This window comes from Gorilla gorilla, chromosome 1 (assembly GCF_029281585.2).
Source record: "Gorilla gorilla gorilla isolate KB3781 chromosome 1, NHGRI_mGorGor1-v2.1_pri, whole genome shotgun sequence".
In the NCBI taxonomy this organism is placed as follows: domain Eukaryota; kingdom Metazoa; phylum Chordata; class Mammalia; order Primates; family Hominidae; genus Gorilla; species Gorilla gorilla.
Window position 1 is genome coordinate 44,173,450 of NC_073224.2, and position 23,692 is coordinate 44,197,141.

Sequence of the window (23,692 nt, forward strand, 5' to 3'; positions counted from 1 at the left end):
GCCGAGGCGGGTGGATCACAAGGTCAGGAGATCGAGACCATCCTGGCTAACACGGTGAAACCCCCTCTCTACTAAAAATACAAAAAATTAGCCGGGCGTGGTGGCAGGTGCCTGTAGTCCTAGCTACTTGGAAGGCTGAGGCAGGAGAATGGCATGAATCCAGGGGGCGGAGCCTGCAGTGAGCTGAGATCACACCTCTGCACTCCAGCCTGGGTGACAGAGCAAGACACCATCTCAAAAAAAAGAAAAAAAAAGAAAAAAAGACACTTAGCAGAGCTCTTGGTACAGGTCCATAAGCCCTTTCCACAATTTAAAAAAGAATTTTCCAAGTTTCTCTGAAAACTTTTATGAAAAAGTATTTTCATAAATCATTAGTCAGCAGAATCTGACCTGATGTGTCTATTCCATTTGGTGTGAATATTCGTACATTTGCTGCAGAACTATAATGTGTTTGATTATGAGGTACTGCCCTGGATCCCTCTGCATACATACAGTATATATACACATACACACATATGCATGTACACAGTATTACCTTTATAAAATCTAAAAAAAGTCTGAACTTGAAGCACGTTTGCAGGGTTTTGGATAAATCAGGTGATCATACATCCCAGTTTTACAACTGTAGTCCTGGTGAAATTATTGATAGCTCCCCCACCCCTCCTTTTCACTTTCAAAATTGCCTGGTTTGCAATGATAAATTATATGGTCAACCTGTGGATAAAGGATTGTGAATCTGTACAAAGTTAAGCTCTCAATAAATGGCAGCAGTTATTACCATTCCCAAGTCAAGCTCTTATAGAGCCTATGTATATACAAGAATATACTAAAATTTTTTAAGGTAGCCATTCGGTTCCTCACACCTAAACAGTACCCTCATCCCCATTTTGGCTCCATTCTTTATGAACTGGCTTCCAAGACAGCATGGCAGCCAGCTTCATCCCAGCTGCCTCTTAGTGGTCACAGGCTTGGAAGTAGTGAGCACTAAATCAAGGCTGTTTTATTGAAGCAGGAAAAGGACTAGCGCATTTTGAATGTTGACAGGCTTTTCTTTCTTTATTTATGGTGAATTTAAAAATAGGCCTGGAGATGACTTTTTGCAGCTGAATTCTACATTCATGATACCCCCTTTCCACAGTAGAGATGTGGGGAACATCCGACTGGGAAGTCTGTTTCTTGATTTGAGGTTCTTCCTCCAGGTTCCACAGTCAGGAGCTCAACTCCTGGGACAGGCACCAGTGTCTGTCTAAGCAGGGCCAGCCCTGAGCAGCACTGTAGAAGGTCTCTTTCTTTTCCCTCCTCCCTGCATTCCCTCACCATCCCCACTCAACTTACCCTCTTCCAATTTCCCACGGCAAAGCACAGTGTGATATTTCCCAAACTTGGCTCATCTTCACTTGCATCTGGGGGTGTTTGAAAACACAGATTGCTGAGCCCTGCCCCTAGGAGAGTGATTGAGGAGGCTGGGGCCAAGGCCAGGAATCTGAATTTTTAACTGTCCCCTTGGTGATTCTGAAGAGCCCCCTAAATCAAGAAACACTGGGCCGGGCACGGCGGCTCATGCCTGTCATCCCAGCACTTTGGGAGGCCGAAGTGGGAGGATCATTTGAGGTCAGCAGTTTGAGAACAGTCTGGCCAACATGGTGAAACCCCAGCTCTACTAAAAATACAAATATTAGCCAGCTGTGGTGGTGGGCACCTGTAGTCCCAGCTACTTGGGAGGCTGAGGCATGAGAATCACTTGAGCCTGGAGGTGCAGGTTGCAGTGAGCCAAGACCACATGACTGCACTCCAGCCTGGTTGACAGAACGAGACTCCATCTCAAAAAAAAAAAAAAGAAAAGAAAAGAAAAAAAAGAAACACTGGCATAGTGCAATGAGCAAGGGCTTTGGAATCAGACAAAGCTGAGTTCAAATCCAGCTTCTGCCACTGTGGTCATGGGCCATTACAAATTTCTCTGAGTCTCAGTTTGCCCATCTGTAAAAGGTGAAAATTGAGTAAAAAAAATATATATATATAGTTGTTGTTGTTGCTGTTTTGAAGGGTAGCATTTTGCTCTGTTGCCTGGGCTGGAGTGCAATGGTGTCATCAGCTCACTGCAACCTTAAACTCCTGGGCTCAAGTGATCTTCCCGCTTCAGCCTCCCGTGAGTAGCTGGGACTACAGGCACCTGCCGCCATGCCTAGATAATTTTTAAAATTTTTGTAGAGAGAGATTCTCACTATGTTGCTGAGGCTAGTCTCAAACTTCTGGCCTCAAGCAGTCCTCCCGCCTCGGCCTCCCAAAGTGTTGGGATTACAGGTCTGAGGCACGACACTCAGCCAAAACAATGTATTTAAAGATCCTGAAACCATAATTGGCAGATTATAAGGACTCAATAAATATTAATTCCCCCCAAGTCCTGAATCACAATAAAGCATAATTGATTAAAAAGACAGTTGTGGGTTACTCTTCCAGAAAGACCAGCCCAGCATTTAAAGGGGGAGGGACAAAGTGTTAAGACCAAGAATCAATTCTCTCACTGGGTACAGTGGCTCAACACTCATAATCCAAGCATGTGGGGCTGCAGTGAGCTGTGTTTACATCACTGCACTCCAGCCTGGGCAACACGCTGTCTCCAAAAAAAAAAAAAAAAGAAAAAAAAAAAAACAATTAATTATTCTCTAGACCTTGGTGCAAATGTTTGAGGGGAACAGGAGAGATCTTCCTAGCCCCTGTAAATTATACCTAAAGGATTTCTTATCTTTTTTTTTTTTTTTGAGACAGGGTTTTGCTCTTGTTGCCCAGGCTAGAGTGCAATGGCACGACCTCGGCTCACTACAACCTCCACCTCCTAGGTTCAAGCAATTCTTCTGCCTCAGCCTCCCAAGTAGCTGGGATTACAGGCACCTGCCACCACGCCTGGCTAATGTTTTGGTATTTTTAGTAGAGACGGGGTTTCACCATGTTGGCCAGGCTGGTCTCTAACTCCTGACCTCAGGTGATCTGCCCGCCTCAGCCTCCCAAAGTGCTGGGATTATAGGCGTGAGCCACCTCGCCCGGCCAATTTCCTATCTTAATGGAAAAATTTTAAAACCTTTACCCTTTATTTTTCCCTTCTTGCCAATAATCCTTTTCCTGCCCCTCATTTCAAAATCAGATTGGTCTGATTCTATCATGCCAAAACTACTGGCTAATCTTAGCTTATATTTTGTAGAATGACAGCCTGTGGGGGAAAGGCTGATTAAGTCTGCTTCTTTTGTCATGATCATAGTGTAGTCCTTATATGATATTTACTCAGCTCTCATTGGCTTGGGGCAGGGATGACAGGATGCAATGGTGAGCTATCAATCACTGATAATGGCTTTGGTAGGCTTTCATGATGGCAACAACCATGTTCCATGTCTTTGGTAGGCTTTCATAATGGCCACAACCATGTTCCATGTCCTCTAAATTCATAGCTCCACATACATGGGATGAAGCCACAGGTGGACGTGGTTCTTGGATGAAGGTGGTAGAGAGGACTCTTTTTGGCATGAATGCTGAAAGGGTTTCTCCAGCTCTCCAATAACAACAAAAGCAGTTTTTTCTCCCATGTTGTTGTATGCAGTCAACAAATATTTATCAGTTACTTGCTTGATTTTATGTTTTTGTATAGGCAATTTCTCTAAAATCTTTAGGAATCTAAAGTTCTTGGTTCTAGGAATCTAGTTCTTGGTTATGGGAGATGCATAGAGGGGGAGAGATGAAGTAGATAACATTTTATAGTTTAACTTTTGCATTTCTGCTATATTGTTTGGCCATACGGCTTAATGAGAAAAGATGGTCTTTGGAGTTTGACATGCTTGGTTTCAGATCTTGACCCCAACATGCTGTTATTGAGGATAAACTCTCAGTGGCATAACACAGTGAAACTTTATCTCATCTAAGTCATAATCTAGTGCAGGGGGCAGAGGGCAGGATGAAGGATGCTCTGCTCCATGTAGTCATTCAGGGATCCAAGCTCCTCCCATCTTCATCACATGGCTCCATGGTATCCTGGGTCATCCAGATAGTGATGTGAAAAAGGGAAGTGGAGGTTCGTCTGCAAAGTCTTTATGGGCCAGGCCTGAAAGTGGAAAAAAATCACTTCTGTCCCCATTTCAGTGGCCAGAACTCAGTTATGTGGCCTGCCTAGCTGCAAGAGAGCTAGGAAATGTAGTTGAGCATGTGTCTAAAAATGAAGAAAATGGATACTAATGAGCATTAAGAGGTTCTGCCACAGCTATTCATCAGCTTTGTGACCTTGAGCAAATGACTTCAACTTTCTTAGCCTTAGTTCCCTCATCTGTATAATGGGAGTAATACAGATCTCGTGGGACTGTTGTGAGACTTAGAGGAAATAGTATACATGACGTGCTTTGTACCCAGTGCGCCCTTCCCATTTTAAATATACAGATGAGCACTTTTTCCTTCCTCTGGGCAATCCCAAATATTGGCTAGTTGAAAGTTGTCCTTCAGCAAACTTTTATCTCATTAGGGGAATATGGATCAGCACACACAGCTCCTATGCCCTGGGAGTAGAGGGTTGAGTTTGAGTGATCTTTCAGGGAGGCAGCAAGGTGGTCCCTGAAGCTTGAGGAAGTTTTTCTTAAGGTCTTTTCACAACATATGTGAAGGTTTTGCTGAGCTATTATCTGAATAACCAGGAAGAGTGGTTCTTTAGTTACCTTGAGGAAAGTACCAGAACAAAATGACTTCCATGGCAGCACCAAGCATTTGTGTTAATAGAAGGAAAAAAATCTGATGAAACTACTGGACTATTACAAAGACTTTGGAAAGAAGACTCTTTCCTTCTCTTGAGATCTTTAAGAAAAGGTCAGTTTCTTTTTTCTTCTTTTCTTTTCTTTTCACCTCCCTCCCTCCCTTCCTTCCTTCCTCCTTTCTTTTCTTTTTCTTTCTTTTCTTCTTTCTCTCTCTCTTTTTCTTTCTCTCTTTCTCTCTTTCTTTTCTTTTCTTTTTCTTTCTTTCTCTCTCTCTCTCTCTCTCTCTCTCTGTCTCTCTGTCTCTGTCTCTCTCTCTCTCTTTCTTTCTCTTTTTTGACAGGGTTTGGCTCTGTTGCCCAGGCTGGAGTGCATTGGTGTCATCTCAGCTCACTGCAACCTCTGCCTCCCAGGCTGAAGTGATCCTCTTGCCTTAGCCTCCTGAGTAGCAAGGGCTACAGGTGCCACCATGCCCAGCTAATTTGTTTGTGTTTTTGTACAGACTGGGTTTTGCCATGTTGCCCCGGCTGGTCTCGAACTCCTGTGCTCAAGCGATCTGCCAAGTGCTAGGATTACAGGCATGAGCCACTGCTCCTGGCCAGAAGAGGTCAGTTTCTATATTTTGGGGTCGTTCAGCACATTTCTGTTTAGGATCAGAAGAATGGGCTGAGGCTTCTGGGGCCACCTTCATCTCTCCTGTCCTTTCTCAGAGTGGTCCTTTTCTCCCTTCTTCAAGAAATGAGGCACCTAAGCCTTTGTGGCTGAGTTGACCTGCCCCTTAGCAATCCTCTGAGGGCTGCTTTATAGGAATCTCCAGAATGCCTAACCCCTGATCGGGTTCCAGAACAATGTCCCAGAACATTCTGTGCACTTGACTGGCCATACCCAATGAGAGCCAAGTTCAAGAGGGTCAGTGTAGGGAGATGTAAGGGAAGAGGAGAATAGTGAAGTGCTGTCATGGGAAGTAAGATATAAATAAAATGACCCTGTTTCCAAAGAGGCAGTACAGCCCAGAGGCTCTGTTCTTGGGCATGCACATTGTTGGGTGGTTTTGACAGGCTGTGGAGCTAAACCACAGCTCAGAGTCAAGACAGGAGAAAGGAGGCACAGGCTTGGCAGCCAGATGGTTTTTCTTCCTCTGCCTTCTGTTGGGTGGCTTAGAGGATGCCCATGGAACCCAGACTGCGCTCTTTCCTCTGAATGACTTCCAGCCACATCCCTCCCTGACCCCAAACTGAAAGCCATTCTATTTTAATATTTCTCTTGGGAAGTAGATTCCAAAATTTCCCTAAGTCTTCCCGTAAGGGGAGCCTCTGATTTCCAGTAAATCAAGGGTCACAAGTTTTCTATATTCATTTGCATTTGGTTTGCATAAATTAGCATGCTACCAAGTCCTGGACTCTGAGTCAAAGCAAGCCAGGGAATTAATGCAAAAAGGCTCAAGCTTCTGTGCCCCTGGGAAATGGCAGAGGAAGACAGCTTCAGCCTCAGAGCGCACAGCACTGAGTTGTAAGAAACAGGTCTCATCATCCCCTTGGCCAGCAGATTTTCACCCTGGGCCCACTAAGAAGCCTGCCAGGGGGTCCTCTGTTGTCTGGACCCTGAGGCTTCATCCTCAATGTGTTGGAGCCTAGGAGAGAGGATTAGAGTTATGCGGTAGGTGTGGGAGTTGTGTTTGATGGGCTAGGAGTTGGGTGAGGAGGGATCCTCAGTTTTGGGTAAAGGCAAAAAGGCAAGGAAGCCAGGAAAAAGCAAGGAGTTGGAATAAAGACAGAGTGTGGGAGAAAGAGAGTGAGCTGGGTACAGGGGTGGGAGCAGATTTAGAAGAAGGAGGACAGAGAATCTGACTCAGGATTGAGACAGCCCGTGGGAAGTGGATCCCTAGCGTAGGAACAGGAGAGAGCCAGAGAGGAGAGGTAAGAGGGGGCAAGACTCGGGGGTTAAGTAGAGGCAAGCCGGCAGGCAAGCACTGCATGGCTAGTTGAGAATGGAAAGGGGACGTGGTGATCTAGGAAGTTTCTGTTTAAAGGCAGAGAGTGTATGGTCAGGCAGGGGCTGTATCTATTTTCTTGTTTGTTTATTCTTTTGTTTGTTTGTTTGTTTTGAGACAGAGTTTCCCAACGGTGCAATCTCTACTCACCGCAACCTCTGCCTCCCGGGTTCAAGCAATTCTCCTGCCTCATTCTCTTGGGTAGCTGGGATTACAAGCATGCGCCACCACTCCCAGCTAATTTTGTATTTTTAGTAGAGATGGGGTTTCTCCATGTTGGTCAGGCTGGTCTCGAACTCCTGACCTCAGGTGATCCACCCAGCTCGGCCTCCCAAAGTCCTGGGATTCCAGGCATAAGCCACTGCGCCTGGCCTGTTTCTATTTTCTTTTGCCAGGCAGGTTATATTATACTGGGGTTTCTTGCTGAGGTCTGTCCTGGGACTGTCTGAGGTGTCACAAATAGCCCACAGGTACAGACGAGAAATTTGAAAGTGACTCCAGGCGCAGCAGATGACAGCAAGATGGGACTCCAAGTTCTTTTTCTAGAAATTACAAGCTGCTCCGCTACCCACACATGTAGCTCATTCTCCCTGTGGCCAAGACACTCCTGTGCCTGAGGGAAAGGCAATGCCTGCGGCAGAAACGGAGCGGTCCCCCAGCCAGGGGAGAGAGTGGCACCTAGTATGGTACCCAATGCTCTAAGGCATGGAGTTTATTGACTGCTGACTGTAGACCAGCCACTCACCACAGTGTAGGTTGGAAGCCTTCTAAGGCCGTGCGTTTTGCAGAGTCAGCCCATGATGGGGCCAGGAGTGTGGGCTCCAGTGTCACCCCCTTGGGATTTAATCCTGGCTGCACCTCTGGGGGCCTTGGGTAAGTTCTTGTAACTCCTCTATGCCTCAGTTTCCTCATCTGTAAAATGGGAACAATAATGCCTACTTCATAGAGTTGTGGGGAAAGAACTAAGCACGATAATCCCTGTAGAGCTCTTAGAAGAGTGGCTGGCAGAGAGGAAGCACTCAGTAGAGGCTGTGATGACACACGGCAGCCCTGATAAGATGCAATAGAAAGATTGCAGAGCTTGGAGAGAAATACCGGATGGGCCCCCGGTTGCTTGGCTCCGTGCCCGATGTGGCAGCTGCTCTTACAATTTCAACTTCAGTTGCTGCAGCCACGGCAGCACACTGTGTGGATGAGGGCCAGGTTCAGGCTCTGGCCAACCACAGGTTGGGAAATGACACTGTTAGCTGACGATGTATCATCTGGTTTAATGATGTTTCTTCCTGTTTTAAGTTTTCCTTTCCTTTTTTAGGAGAGTATAAGGGAAAGAAATAGTCCCTTCCTTTCTTTGGAGAGAAGGAATCCATGAGCTGGAAGGAGGGGCCCTGGCACGAAGAAAGGCACAGGCCCCTCCATAACTTGTTTCTACCACTCCCCTTTGAGGGCCCCTGGGGAAGGTTGGTTAGTCTTGAATCTGTGACGAGGAGAAACCAAAAATCCTTAGTGGGGTTTCTCCCTGTCCTAGGCCTCCTGTCAGAGCTAGCGGAGATCTGCTGGAAGGAGGCCAGGAGGAGGGGATGTACGGATGCCATCATGCCTGGATGGAGGACCAGAAGGTCTTTATAACAAGTATTTGTGGAGCTCCTAATACGTGCCAAACTGTGGTAGACCTGGATACCCAGAAACACGGCCACTCCCCTAAAGGAGGTTGCAGGCTATACCAATTAAAATAATTATTTCAGTCCCTTCTTATCAACAGAGTCGTCCACAGAGACTATTTCTCCCCCTGCCCCAGGCACACAGAAGCCTTGAGGCTTTCACTGTGGCCCCACGGTGACAGCACACCCAGGCGGCACTCTCAGCTTATCACTGATTTGCAGAGCTGCTGTCTTGCAGCTAAAAGCAATGTGCTGGTGGATTTTTAAAAAGAAGTTCTGAGAGGCTTCTTAGAAGCTCATTCTCCACATCACTAACTATTTGGATTCCGGAGCATGGTGCCAAGACCCTCCATTTACTGCAGCTTTGCCCTTCCTCTCAAGATCCAGCCGCTAATGCTATGGGATGGCTGGTGGCCCTGCTTGGGCTCCCCCAACCCCCACCTCGACCCCTAGCTTCCGCCTGTTTGGAGCTGTTATCAGAGGAAACAGACTTGAACATGACGGAGTTGCTGTCTCTTGGGCCTGTCCAGAGAGTTGTGTTTTCTTGGCCTATATCACCTCAGATTTATCCTCGGCCTGACCGCAGTTATTATCAGCTAAATTCACCATCTCTAGATGCCTGGAAGATTTCAAAAGTGGACTGTAGGCTGCCAGTTGGTGTTAGAGTTCAGAGAATCCCTGGACTTCAGCATTAGAAAGGAGCAGCTGCTATGTCGGGGGTGTCAGGGGCTGGATGCAGGGGCTGTTGCACTGATCCCAGCTTGCTCCATTCACAAGCCCCTCATCCATCTCTGAAGACTGGGACCAAAGCCAGGGCTGGGGCAGGCCTCTCTGGGCACAGGGGCCTGTTAGCATTGGTTTCATTCCTTCAGCAAGAGGCCTAAAGACATTGGAATGATGAGGCAATTAATGTGAAACGGAAACAAGTGGCTTTAGTTCCAGGCATTTGAAACTGAAAGGAAGCTGTTGACATTCTTTGAGACCCACTCTAGGCTATGATTTATGCTGTGCTAGCCAGAACTCTGCTACTTACTTGAAGTAGGACCTTGGGAAAGTCCCTTCTCTAGGCCTCAATTTCCTCATACGTAAAAGTGCATCTGGGATTAGTCAAGACCCTTCCAAGCCTGACATGCTATGGTCTAAGTGTCCCAGTAATCTCTCTGTCACCCAGGGATCAAAGATTTACAGATGTGTAGGAGAGATGGGGAGGAACGGACTAAGATATGTCCTTGTGAGTTTAGTTAACTAAAGGACTGGGGGAAAGAAAGGGAAGTAAGAAAATAAAGTGAAAAGGTGGAAGAAGGCAGAGTGTAAAAGAGGGAGATAAGGAAAGTACAAAAGATAGAGATGTCTGCTGCAATTTCTCAGTACTCTTCAGATACATCCTGGCCAGGTTTACTTTCTTAGGGGCAGGGTAGATTGTGAGGGTGTGGAAAATGGTATTTTTTCAAAGAGAGTCACAATAGTATTGCCATCTCACATGCTCTTATACAATGTGATCTTGCCATTTCTCTACCAAGATAAATGCAGTCTAGTTTCTCTCCCTTTAAATCTGAGCTGGCCTTAAGACTTGCATGAACCATAAAATGTGGTGGAAGTTATTCCAAGTGACTTCTGAGGCTTGGTCAGAAGCAGCTTTCCCTTAGTTACTTTGAGACATTTGTTCTGAGGGAAGCCAATCTGACTACCTGAAGCCATTGTGCTGGAGAAGCCACACATTGGCATTCCTGTTGACAATCCTAGCTGAACCCTGCCTTCTAATCATTTTCCTCAAGGCTTATCAAATAAGTGAATGAAGCTATCTTGGACTCTCCAGACCAGCCCATGCTGCAGCTAAGTATTACTGATCAATTTCACTTTATACCACAGGGAGCAGAAGAATCACCTAGCTGAGCCCTACCCAAATTCCTGCTGTGTTTGTGCCTAGATTTTTTTATAAAACAAAACACACTGGAACAGAATGGTAGGAGATTTTTGTTTGTTTGTTTTTTAAACGCTTGTTTCAAACAGCAATGAAAAATCCTTAAAAATGTATAAATAAGACTTCAAGATTTTAGAGGTGTGAAATTTCAAAAGAAATCTGGAGGCTGGGCGCGGTGGCTCACGCCTGTAATCCCAGCACTTTGGGAGGCTGAGGCAGGTGGATCACGAGGTCAGGAGATCGAGACCATCCTGGCTAACACAGTGAAACCCCATCTCTACTAAAAATACAAAAAATTAACTGGGCGTGGTGGCAGGCGCCTATAGTCCCAGGTACTCAGGAGGCTGAGGCAGGAGAATGGCATGAACCTGGGAGGCAGAGCTTGCAGTGAGCCAAGATCGTGCCACTGCACTCCAGCCTGGGTGACAGAGTAAGATTCTGTCTCAAAAAAAAAAAAAAAAAAAGAAATCTGGAAGCCAACTTTCAATTTGCCCATTAAGGACTTTAATACAAAACTACCATCTTCTATAGGTCATCATATCGTTTTTGTTTTTGAGACAGAGTCTCACTCTGCCACACACATTGCAGTGCAGTGGCTCAGTCTTGGTTCACTGCACCCTCCCCGTCCCAGGCTCAAATCGTCCTCCCACCTCAGCCTTCCAAGTAGCCAGGAATACAGGTATGTACTACCATGCCCAACTAATTTTTAATTTTTTTTTTAGTAGAGATGAGGTCTCAATGAAGCAGTGTTGTTGTCTGGGTAAATACCCGGGTTCATCATTTCGAGCCAAGAAGATTAAGGACATGAACACACACGAAGAGTAAGTTTAAGAGCAGAGGTTTAACAGGCAAAAGAAAGAGAAAGGAGAACAGCTCTCTCCCTTGCAAAAGAGAGGGGCTCCCAAAGGGGAAAACCCAGCCTGCGGTGGACTACACCTGATTTTATAGGCAAGCTTGAGAAGGCAGTGTCTGATTTATGTAGGGTTCACAGATTGGTTTGACCAGTATGATGTTTACATAGTATTCACGGAAGGCTGCACGCCCCACCCTAATCTTACTATGTAAATGGGGTCTTTGCCTGGCTGGCGCCATATTGTCTTCTCCTTACTGTACATGTGGTTTGACAAAGGGAAGGGAAGATGAAGCTGCCATTTTGAACATGCCTAGTCCCAGGTAGCCTTTTCCTATTGGCACAACTGCTGGCATTCACCTGTACAAGCTTCCAGCTTGCTTACCTATGTCTGCAGCTCGATTTTACAGGCTGCTCTTTGTAGAAAAAAAAAAAAAACAACTATTTTGGGACTGCTTTTCATGAAAAGAAAAACCTTACCAAGGACTCCCAGACCCTCACTATCTGCCTAAGTAATTTCTTCTTAACTCCTGTATCATTACTATATTGCCCAGGCTGGTCTCAAATTCCTGGGCTCAAGTGATCCTCCCACCTTAGCCTCCCAAAGTGCTAGGATTACAGGCATGAGCCACTGTGCCCAGCCATGTTGCATTTTTTAAAGTACAGTTTATCATGAAAAAGGGAGAAAAGGTACTACATCCAACCAGAATGGCTAAAATGAAAGAGATAAACACTATCAAATTTTGACAAAGATATGAAACAACCAGAACTCTCATATATGCCTGGTGGCAGTGTAAAATGGCATAGCCACTTTAGGAAATAGCTTGGTAGTATCCACTAAAGCTGAAAATATGCATATATTCAATTCTATTCTTAAGTATATATCCTACAAAAATTTATGAGCATTTTAACCAAAAGATCTGTGTACAAATGTCCATAGCAGTAATCTTTTCTTTTCTTTTCTTTTTTTTTTTTTTTTGCTCCAGTCAAGGGAGAAGCAGTGATGTTTTAGTATCCAGAAAGTGGAAATAACCCAAATGCCCATCAACAGCAGAATGAAATTGTACTATATTCACACCATGGAATGTTGTATAGCAAAGAGAATGAATGAACTATTACCAGAAAAGACATGGACAAATCTCATAAACATGATGCTGAAAGAAACCACAGTCAAAAAAGTACATTATTATGTGATTTCATTTATATATAGTGGGAAAAGGAAGCAACATTAATTTATGGTGTTAGAAGTTAGGATAGTGGTTACCCTTAGGGGTAGTGACTGAAAGAGAACATGAGAGGGGTATTGGGGGTGCCATGATGTTTTGGTTCTTCATCTGGGTGCTAGTTGCGTGGGGTTGCTCACTTTATGAAATACCACTGAGTGGTATGCTTTTGACCTGTGCACTGCTCTGCATGTGTGATATACTTCAAAATGAAACATTAAGATACAGGAGGAAGGACATAGTCTCAAAGCAAAGGACAGTTTTTTTGTTGTTGTTTGTTTGTTTGTTTTATTTTGTTTTGAGACAGAGTCTTGCTCTGTTGCCCAGGCTGGAGTGCAGTGGCGGGATCTCGGCTCACTGCAACCTCTGCCTCCCAAATTCAAGCAATTCTCCTGCCTCAGCCTCCCGAGTAGCTGGGATTACAGGCGTGCACCACCAGACCGGTAATTTTTGTATTTTCAGTAGAGACAGGGTTTCACCATGTTGGCCAGGCTGGTCTTGAACTCCTGACCTCAGGTGATCTGCCTGCCTCAGCCTCCCAAAGTGCTGGGATTACAGATGTGAGCCACCATGCCCAGCCAGAACAAGTCTTTAAAAACTAAATTTAACTTTATGAACAGTTTTACGAGAAATGTACTATATTTGTCCACATTTTCCTCATCTCTCCTTGAACCAGTGTAAATTGCTTTAAGACAGGGTTCTGGGGCTATGCCAATGTCAGTGGGAAAAGAAAACAGGGGTGACAAGATTGGCATCAACTGATGCTGTGAGGAACAGGCCAGCTCTTTAAGGAAGGTGCCTCTCATCTGCTCCTGGCTTCTGTGCTCATAGTTCACACTCACGGTGTTGTGTGCATGTCTAGGAAGATGCTTCCCAACCTTTTGCAGACCATGGCATATGCAGAAAATGACAACATCGGAATGGCACACTGGCATACCAGTTGGGGATCCTTGCAGTCAATGCTGACTGGACTCATCCTTCAGCCGCCCCCAGGAAGAGAGAGATCAATACCTTGGCACATCTGTGGGAAAGCTCCCATTAGAGAGTGTGGGGAAGACACAGACCTCCACAACACATTTCAGGTTCTCTAAACTGGCAAAGGGGAAGAGTCTGGGCTTCCTTTGCCCTTTTGTTCTCGAAGAGCCCAGCTGTGCACACCCCTCACCCCTGCACTATAGCTCCCATTTGGGTAGTGAAAAATCACAGGACTCAGGGGAGTTATGCAGCATTCGGGAATGGAGACCTGGAAAGCCACACACTCCTCCTTGCTTTCCTGTGAGCCTCTCTTCTTGCTGTCCCCTTTACAACCAACAGTCCCTGCAGGGGGAAGACACTCTGCTTTAGTCAGTTCCACCTCCCTTCCAGATCTCATCCTCCTTCCAGCTTAATTTTCCTCACACTGTCATGCTCCTTCCCACTGCTCGCCCCCCACCCCCTACTCTCCTCCAGCACATCACACATTGCGCCTGGGCACACTGAGCTTGTCTGCCATCTATGAACAGGCCCATGTCACCCAAGCCCTTCTCTTTCCCTGTCATGCCATAGCCTCTTCCAGGAGCGCTCAGCCTGCTGTTTCTGCTCAGACCTCCCCTCCTCTGCAAAGCCTCCTTCTGCGTGCTGCCCAAGAGCCATCCCCCACTTGGGTTTGTGTTACTGCTGTGTATGGCAGCATCTTCACAGTGCCTGATTTCCCGTCTTGGCCCATCATAGGTGCTCAACAATTGTTTCTCAAATGACCAGCAGCCTGCAGAGGGACCCTGACATGAACTCCACCCCACCCCGACTCTTGGCAGTTACTCACTGTCCCCTTGAGTCGGGATCCCAGCCCCTCAGGGGACCTGTCTTGCAGCCATTCCATGCTCTGTCACCCCACTGCCAGGAAACTAGAGCCACACTGCCTGGATGACACTCATCTTTACCAGCTCGCAGCTCTGCCGGCTGCCTGCTCAGGGGTGGCCGCCAGCTGAGGGATTGAGCTGATTATAGGTGAATCAGCACCAGGCTGATTGTGGTGTGAAAAAGGGGAAGGGTGACTGTGTCTTAGCCTCAATCCTGGCTCCCCTCCTTCCAGCCCTGACCGCCTCAATCCTGGCTCCCCTCCTTCCAGCCCTGACCTGCAGTAACAGCACAGGGCCACCAGAGGCTCTATTGGGCGACTCATGCCCCGCGGAGAAAGGCCCAGTGGGAGAGCATCTGACCCAGTTCCCAGCAGATGAGAAAGGAAGAAGAGTTCAGGAGGCCTCTACTCTCAGAGGTCTCCAGCACCGAAACCCCGCAGCCCCACCTGGCTGCCTTATCCTTGTGTTTTGCCCCTCATGGGTCTAGAAGCTGTTGTGTTACACCTTAACATCTTCCTCCTTGCTTGCCATGAGCCCCTCTGCTTGCAGCCCCCTTTACAGAACAACAGTCATGGTAGAGGGAAGATGTCTCCACTTTTGTCAGTTCTGCCTCCTTTAGGAGAGTGTCAGGCCTAACCCATGTGTGCTCTGTCTTTCAGGGCATGGAAAAGACTATTGTCCTGTTTCGTCTTTTCAACACCTCTTGACTCTCTCCCCCTGGTTTCCTAACAGCCAGCTAGGTTCAGGGCCTCCCATCTCTGGCCAGGATTAGTGCAATGGCTTTCTGAAGGGTCCCAGGCTCCAGGGAGCCCCTTGCCCATCAAGCCTGTACCCTGGAGCCAGACAGCCCTTACTCCCATCAGACATCAGCCTCCAGTGGCTCCGAAAGGCCAGGCATCCACACAGCACCCCACGGCCCCAAGAACTGGCTGCTTGATTTTCCTGCCCTGTGTCCCTCTTCTCCCTGGCCCTCTACCCAGCAATCACCCCAAAACACTGTGATGTTTCAAGCCTTTGTACTTTGCACACATTCTTCTCCATGGCCTAATTCCCTCTCTCCATCCCTCACTCCACACCTCCTCCACCTTTACCCTTTCTCCCCATTCTTTCTTCACCGGGCACAGCCCTACTTATCCTTCAAAACTGCCACTTCCTCTGCGAAGCCTTTCCTGACCCGTGTCCCAGAATCCCTCCTCTGAACAAATCCTGTTCCCTAAACATGCATCTCTCATTGTATCTGTCACTCAAGGGTTGCAATAATTACACACACGCCTGTCCTTTGTCCTCCACTGGCTCTGTACCTCCGTGTGGGACCCATGGCCAGCACACATTGGTGGTGCCCAAAAGCTGTTGCACTGGAGTTGTTCCTTCTGCCCCATCACCTCCCACCTTGAGCAAGTCCTTTAGATGACCTGAACTCCAGTTTGTTGATTTGCAAAATGGAGAGATGTGAGAATCAGAAGAGAACACGTAATGAAAGGGTGTTATAAACTGCTAAGGGCTGTACAAATGTTTGTATTGCATTTTTGTCTTCCAGACTAGTGTTTACCTACACTTGCCTGTGTGGAAATCAGAAGATTAAAGGAATGCGATGTGATCTTTTTGTAATTTCCCCACTTGGGTTAAGGGAAAAGCTGGTCAAGAGTAAACCATTAATTCATCCCCCTGCAGGCCCCCCAATCTTCCCTAGAATTCTGGGTTAATGATTCTGAGGTTGTTTTCCTCACAGAGCCAATTCATATCTAATCTTTGGCATGTTCCCCCCTTTATTAAGAATAACTTGATTCACTCCATTAATTCCTCATCCTGGGGTCAGGAGCCTTGTTTTGCAGAAGGAAATGGTGGCTGTGTGTATGTCTTGGGCCTTCTTTCTTTCTCAAACCCCTTTCTTTCATGGATTTGTGCCTACAATTCCCTCTGTGGACAGAAGAGACCTCTCCTTACCTGCATAATGAAATGTGTGACTTTTCTCAAAAGTACCTTTAGGAATTAACTGTGGAGGTCCAAGTAGCAAGGATGCTGTGACCGAACTCGTTACCCCCTCACGTGTGGTTTAATTGCTTTTGGAATCCCAGCAGAAAAAATTTCCTGAAGATCTGGTACGGAGAAACCATTCTGGGCCTGGCTTTTAAATGTTTTATTAGCAGCTGGGCGAGGACTGGGCTGCAAAGAGATGCAGCCCCCGTCAGAAGCGATCCCTGGTGGGGAGCAAGGCCTGGAATTCCAGGAGGGAGGTCTGTTTATAGCTGAGGCAGGGGCTGGGGAGCGAAGCCTGGGAGCCAGACATGGCTTAAGGGTGGTCTGGACACTCTTGAGATAAGGCCAACTAAGGACTATGAGCTCACTGAAGTTCCAAAGCCAACTCACAGCAGCTCACCACCAGACATGTCCCCTGCCCCCACATTCCCTCCTCTCAATCCAGGAATTTTGGTGCTCATCTCTATAAAGTTTTAGACCATGGTGGTAGGAACCTGGTAAGTCTCAGGTTCTTGCGTTGCCCGATTCTCCTTGGATTTGCTGGGTTTGCCTCCTTCCCATGTCTCAGACAGGGCTTTGCATAAAGAAGTGGGCTGGTAGATCTGCAAAGGTCCCTCTGTGTGACTGGAGCAAGTTACCCTCTTGAGCCTCAGTGTCCTCTTCTGTAAAATAGGGATATCATTCTTTCTTTCCCAAGGCTTTTGGTAATAATGTCATTCTCATGTGATTCTTAACAAAATGGGCCTTTCAGACTTAGATCACTTTTGTGCATGCATAAAAATGAAAGCATTGAGGAGAAGGAATTGGTGAATATATGTCTGGAGCAATAACTTCATCAGAACTGCCACGGTGATTGTAGGACCATTCTGATTCCAGAGGTATTAAAATGCAAAACACAATATTGAAATGCAAAACCCAACAAAATAATAAACAGCCTTGTACCTACCTCCTCCCTTAAGAACTAAAACAATTCCCAACACCACTGAAAGACTGTGTTCACCTCCTTGATCCAATCTCTTGCCTTTCCACCCCAGAGAAAACCACTGTCCTGAATTTTTTCCCACTACCTTGGTTTTGTTTTACCAAACATGTATCCAATATGTAACATATTATTTGTATTTGATCTTGTTTTTGAATTGTCCTGTAGGTAGAATTATATCTTATTCTGCAATTTGCTTTTTAAAGTTTTTGAAAGAGCAAAACTTATCTATGCTAATACGCTAATGTGTGTAGCTGCCATTTATTTGTCACTGCATATACCCCTCTCAATTCTGTTGATGGAAATTTAGACAGTTTCCAGTATTATTTTGCTATAAACATTCTCATGGCTGTCTCCTGCAACATGTGTGTTTCTTGGGAGTATACTTAGGAGTGGAATTGCTAAGTCTAGACAATGCTCCTCCCTGTTCTGGTTGCCAACACATGCTGCTGCTCCCTTACTCCCTCCTATGAATAGTGCAAGCGGGTGAGAGTTCTGTTCTTGCTTCGTCTTTGGATTTTCCAGGGTTGGGAGGGGGCAAGTTTATAAAAAGGATGGGGAGATGGTGGAGGTAGAGCTTCAAGCTCCCAGCCTGACTTTCAGCCATAGTCCTGGCGAACCAAAGCCAGGAAGGGGTTGAGGAAAGCTGGAGCACTCATCTGGGCTCTGCTGAGCATGGGTGTGAGGTGGGGCTACCCTTGACTGGATCCTGGGGTCTCAGGCTGCAGCACAGTTGACATCACAGAATCCACTGTGAGGTCACTGCTGGGCTGTGGGACACAAAAATTCAGCCAGCAAGCCACTCTCAGATGTATGATTCTTTATTTAAACGGCAGTAAAGAATGCCGGAATAGGCTTTCCAGGGACACTCCCATGAGCTCTGGGCTCCTTTGCAGCTTCCAGCTCTGGGTCTTATTTAATGGGCTTCAAAGGTCACTGTCTCCATGATGTCTGGTGTCATAGAACCAACCATCTCCAGCCCCTGGCCACCCTCTGCTGTCTCGGCGATGGCCACGTTGGTGCTCCTCTCCGCCATCTTAGCCATGATGTCCACATCTCTGCCATGTGGTGTGCCCACTGCTTTTGTAGTAAGGTTGGCTCTGACGTTCCTCAGGAAAGAGCTGATCCTGCCAAGTCCCTTGCTGGAACCGGAAATGGTGGTCGATAAGCTCCTCCCAGATTTGTGAGAGGTCCTGGACTCCTTTGAGATGGGCGTGTGGCTGACACCTTTATGCGAGTCCCCGTGCCTGCTGCTCCCCGGGTTGTCACAGCCTTTCTCCTTTTTGTCATCTCGATTGGCTCTGTGGCTGAATGAGGACCTGCTGGAGGACTTTCGGGCAATCTTGTCTCCCCTTGTTTTGTGGCGGCTTTCACCTGTCCTGCGGCGATGGGAACTCCTTCCGAGAGCCCTGTCCTTTTCCCTTCTTTCCCTCCCCTCCTTGCAGCCTTCAGCGCTGGCCTGGGTTCGCTCCCTTCCATGCTGTCCACTCAGGCTGCTCTTGCTCTGCCGGGTGGAGACGGGAGGTCCCGCTGCTGCATCCATGTCTGTTTCTGCAGCTGTCCTGCTGGTCAGTACTACTCCTGCAATGGCCAGGCTCACGCTGCCCTCTCGGGAAAGGCTCATGGATGCACTAGAAACATGCTCTGAGGACTTGCCTGCAGCCCCTGCCACAGCCACCTTCGTGCTGTTTGGAGCCATGCTGGCAGTGCCTGCAAGGGCCATGTTGCTTTTGTTTCCTCCTGCACTGATGGTGGCCGCCCCAGCTATGGCTGTGCTCACCTGTCCAGGGGCAGAATTGGCTGCTGCCACACTCAAGGCACCTGCTACGGTGCCTGTTGCTGCCCCTGCAGCTGCCCCTGCTGCTGCTGCCTCTTTAATCGCCCCTGTTGCTGGCTCCTCAGCAAGTTCTGTAGATGTTTTGGGGATGGATACATTGAGCACATTAGTGGGTTTGTGAAAGTCATTTTGGAGTCCCTCCCCTCCAGCATAAGCAGCAGAGGTGGCCCCACACACCTCAGAGACCATGTGGAGGCTTTGGATGCTGACCTGGTCCTGATCCCCCTTTCCTTGAAGGTTCACGGCTCCCAGGCTCCTCCTGTCTTCCTGAAACACAGGCACCCACATCATGTCTTCAGCTGGAATGCCACAGGTACTGCTGTTACTCTCCATGGGTGGCCGCAAGAGGTAAATTAGTTTTTCCCAATAGGCAAAGAGGTCATCCCGTGTGTCGAGAGCGGGACACAATTGCAGATAGCAAGATCTGCCAGTGGCAAACTTCAGGCGCAGCTGTTGTTTCTCATGGTCTTGAACAGAGATCCGTACAAACTTCAGGGGCAGAAGCCTGGTGAGCTCTAAGTTCTTTGCTGCCTTGCGTTTTTTTCTCTTAGTGGCCTGGCCATGTCCAGCATACTCTTTGCAGCCGGTGGCTGGTCGTGCCAGTAGCATGACATCTGGGAGTGGGAGGATGGGGCTGGTACGTGCAATGCCCATGGTCACCATACGGACACGGTTGTGCACATCAATCACTTCTCCCCTTTTGGTGATCTGGATAAAGTCGCTCTCAAATATCGGTGCATACTTGAATATATCATACTCCCCCTTGTACAGTTGTCGCTGCAGTTTCCCCATGGTGGTGTTGAACATGCTCATGCTGGAGCCACTCTGGGCCGTATAATACGGCAGCAGAAAATCAGCATTCATGGTTGTCTTTCAGCACAACGGCAGCACTGGTGAGGCAGGTCTCTGGGTCTTCCTTGGCCTCGGTGGCAGATGAGGGACCAGTGGTGCTCCTGGGTCACAAAGATGTCTCTGTAGCTGGTCTCTCAATCCCACCCCACCCCACAGGCCCCCGCTGTTGCCTCAGAGCCTCCCAGAGGCCGGGGTGGGGGTGGGAGCACGGATGATTGCTGTGAGGGGTGCTGTAGGGTGCCTGGACTCCAGACTCTTCCAAGACGTAGAGATGCAGGGTGGGCTCCAGAGAGGTTTTCTTCTGGACCTAACCCCCTGACCTCCACCTCTGATTTTTTTAACTACAGTTTGTAGTCTCTCTCCCTGAGAGAGACTACAAACTGTAGTCCTAGTGACAGGAAGTGACGACCCTCTCTGCCTAAACCCCCTGTGCAGCCATATTTATCTTCTGCTTCCCTTTGTGACCTGTTGCTGTCACATACCCCTTTGTTCTCATCCCCCAGGCCAGGGCCACAATGCCCTCACTAATACTCCATTGCCCCCATAGAGGACAGCCCCACCGTGCCAGGTACTCAAGTGGGTGCCAAAATAAAAATTTTTCAAATGAGAAAATGTGTGGTTGCTTCCCCCTCCTCACCCCCAATTCAAAAGATTCAGCAACTAGGCAGAGTCTACAGGAATGCAAGATGATGGGATAAATTTGAACCATTTGAGTACACGGTTTAAATTTTTTTTTAACCTAGAATTCGCAGTCTTGGTTCTTAGCCCACTCTTCCATAAAATCTCAGTTCATGCTGACAATGGAAATCTTTAGTAATAACCTCAACCTTTAATAATAACATGAGAGATTGCTTCTTCTAGGCGCCATACTATGTATCAAACTCCATTCCAGTTTGATACTATCGCAACTCTTCTCATCTTACAGGTAAAAAAAAAAACTGAAGTTGTGTAACTTACCTACATTCGTAGAACTCGTAGGCAGTGGAGGTATTATTTGAATACAGGTCTTGCTGCTTTTAAAGTCTTCCTTCTGAACCACTACAGAACTTACAAAAAAAGCTTGGGCAAGCCAAATAAGTTGCATAATTAATTCTGTGTGAGTGTGTGTGTGTGTGTGTGTGTGTGTGTGTATGCATGCATGTTATGGAGAATCCAGGACAACCACTTCAGAAAGGGGCTGGACTGAGTTGGGGATTAAATTATCCAGGGGGCCACCTCTATTCTTCTCCTCCATCATGTTTATACCAACATCCTGTGTCAGGGAGCCCAAATATTTTCTCAAGGCCCTCAGTGTTTGCCCCGTGCCTCTTCTTACCCCCTACCCTGTGAAATGCCAGGAGAAGAGGGTAGGATGGAAAGTGTGAACTTACATTCCAGGAGCCTATCAAAGGCCCTCCTCTACTAACCTCTCTACTATGAAGAAGTACTTTGGAAGCCATTTACATCCATGGGGAACAGGTGCCACTATACCTCCTGCCTTGCCATGCCCACAGAGCGAGCCCAGGAATAAGTAATTTCCAAGCTGTTACCTGGAAGTTCTGAGAAGCAGCCCTGCTTCCAACTCTCTTTTCTCCCAGCTTGACATCAGGCCTGAAATCCCACCTTAGAGATTCAGTTCTTGAAGATAAAGGCTAGCTCTTTCTTAACATACACACACTTGTCTATCAACTGATGAATGGATAAACAAAAGCTATAGTATCCATACAACAGAATACTATTCAGCCATAAAGAGAAATAAGGTACTATTACATAATACGCTAGGCTGACACTTGAAAACATTATGCTAAGTGAAAGAAGCCAGCCGTATTGTGCGAAAGGCCACATATTGTATGATTCTATTTACATAAAATATCCAGCGCAGGCAAGTCCATAGAAACAGAAGACAGATTAGTGGTTGCCAGAGACTGGAAGGAAGGGGAATGAAGAGTGACTCCTTAATGGGTACAGGATTTCCTTTGGGGACAGTGAAAAATTCTGGAACTAGATAGTAATGGTTACACTGCATTGTGAATGTATTTAATGGCACTGAATTGTACACTTCAAAATAGTTACAATGGCAAATTTTTTGTATATCTTACCACGCACACACACACAAATGTATATACTCTTGTTTGAAATCATTGCTGTTGAAAACAAGCATAGGCTTCAGCTTTGGAAAGATCCACTGTGAGACCTCGAGCAAGTTACTGAGCTCTCCACTCCCTCATCTGTAAAATGGGGGTAGCAGTTGTTGTGAAGATTAAATGGGATAATACATGTGAAGTGTTTAGTGTATTGTCCTACGCAATAAATGTTAGCTTCTGTTAGCATTAGTCCTCAACAGTCCTTTTAACCTCAGTGTAAATTCCTCCCTGAAAGCAGTGTTTGATGAGACTGTGTTAAAATCTGGAGTTAGAGCCACCATGAGAACACAGGATGCTCAGTGGGCAAATGGGACCTCCTTTCAGGCAGATTCTAATTGGAAACGCTGTTCACGCCACAAAGAAATAGTACATGAACCCAACCAGAGGTTACGGGACAGGGAAGAGAGGAGAAAGCTTGATATGGGTTTGAGTGTTGAGGGTTTATTCAAAGCCCATGGGGAGAAATTAGGATACAGACAGAAAATAGTATTTTAGTTAACAGAAAGTGGAAAGATTCCATTCCAGAACTCCTGTCCTGGGCCAGAACCCTTTAAAAGCTCTTGACTCTGAAACAAGTGTCAGGCCAGCTCTCAGGGAAAGCCAAGGGGGCAGGTGGAAGGCAAGAGAGAGGAGGGAGGGTGGCTTTCCACACCCTGGCAGTGTGACATCACCACTACCAACAGGAGACAGCTCAGTGCAGACACTACCAAACCGGGTGCTTGATATTGGTGGTGGCCCCGTCTAAGTTTATTCTCTCAGATCCCCCCACCTTCCCTTTCCTCTAAATGTGAAACAAAAGAAACTAAATGCCTTGATGGTAAATGCATAGTCATCATCCTTTTTAAAATTAAAGTATCAAAACATAAACTTGGCTACATAAAACAATTTTTAATGCATTTGTGATAGACCTTCATTTACACTTACCATACACATCAAGTTTTCTTGCCATAGCCACCATCCGCCCCCAGCTTCCTTCCTCTCTAATCCATTGTTGTCCCTGGCAGCTTACAAATTGTCTTGCGTTTCATAATGGCTGGTGGCTGGTGCCTCTACCCATAACTAGAAGGTAAATGCAAGGGATGTTTTCCCCTCCACCAAGAAAAGGAACATAAATTATCTCCTGAAAGAAGTGCTGAATGGTATTAACATCAGATGGCTCTTGATGGATTAGGAAAGACCCCTGATGTGCAATTAAGAGAGTAAAATGAAGACACCTGTGTCTTCAGTGATCATTTAAAGGAACCATACATGAGGTCAAAGAAGTAGGCACAGAATTCATGTGTACGAATCTGACATTTAACGAAGACATTCTTCTCTGAAGAATGGCACCAGCGGCGAGTGGCCAGTTTTTATGTCTAGCCTGTGAATGTTATAGAGAAGCACAAAAAGCAAGGGGGCCTGGCTCTCTTGCAGGCCTAAGGAATCATATGCCCTGGAAATTCCAGGAAATTCAGTGGAATATCTTTCTTTGAATTATCACACCCATGCTGTCTAAAATGGTTCTTTCTTCCTCCGGTACCCCTTCCCATTCTTTTCTGATATGTATTTGCAACAATGAGACACACATTTAGACATGAAACAGATGTAACTCAAGTGAGTAACTCTCTGAGACGAGTTCTGTGGCAGAATGTTAGGGGTCAAAGGTTCAAGCTGAACAACAGGTGTATGTTTTAGGTGTTTGTACATTCAGAGAAAATAATTAAGGTATCTAGCAATTCAGTTG

The 23,692-nt window shown here is 46.7% G+C and overlaps 1 protein-coding gene and 1 long non-coding RNA gene across 2 annotated transcripts in view; one reads left to right on the forward strand and one right to left on the reverse strand.

Moving 5' to 3' along the window:
• Positions 1-7,693, forward strand: part of LOC134758942 (uncharacterized) — a 30,241-nt gene extending 22,548 nt beyond the window's left edge. Inside the window, exon 3 of the long non-coding RNA XR_010134735.1 lies at positions 5,224-7,693. This is a non-coding gene — a long non-coding RNA (uncharacterized lncRNA). The remainder of the gene's footprint in view (positions 1-5,223) is intronic.
• Positions 7,694-17,962: 10,269 nt separating this feature from the next.
• Positions 17,963-20,262, reverse strand: GARIN4 (golgi associated RAB2 interactor family member 4). Its single transcript, XM_004028372.5, has one exon. It carries the CDS (start codon positions 19,856-19,858, stop codon positions 18,074-18,076), a length of 1,785 nt encoding a protein of 594 aa, XP_004028421.2. The 5' UTR covers positions 19,859-20,262; the 3' UTR covers positions 17,963-18,073.
• Between the last annotated feature and the right edge of the window lie 3,430 nt (positions 20,263-23,692).

Excerpts from the sequence above, each read along its gene's own strand:
- GARIN4 (XM_004028372.5), bottom strand. The coding sequence starts at position 19,858 with ATGAATGCTGATTTTCTGCTGCCGTATTATACGGCCCAGAGTGGCTCC.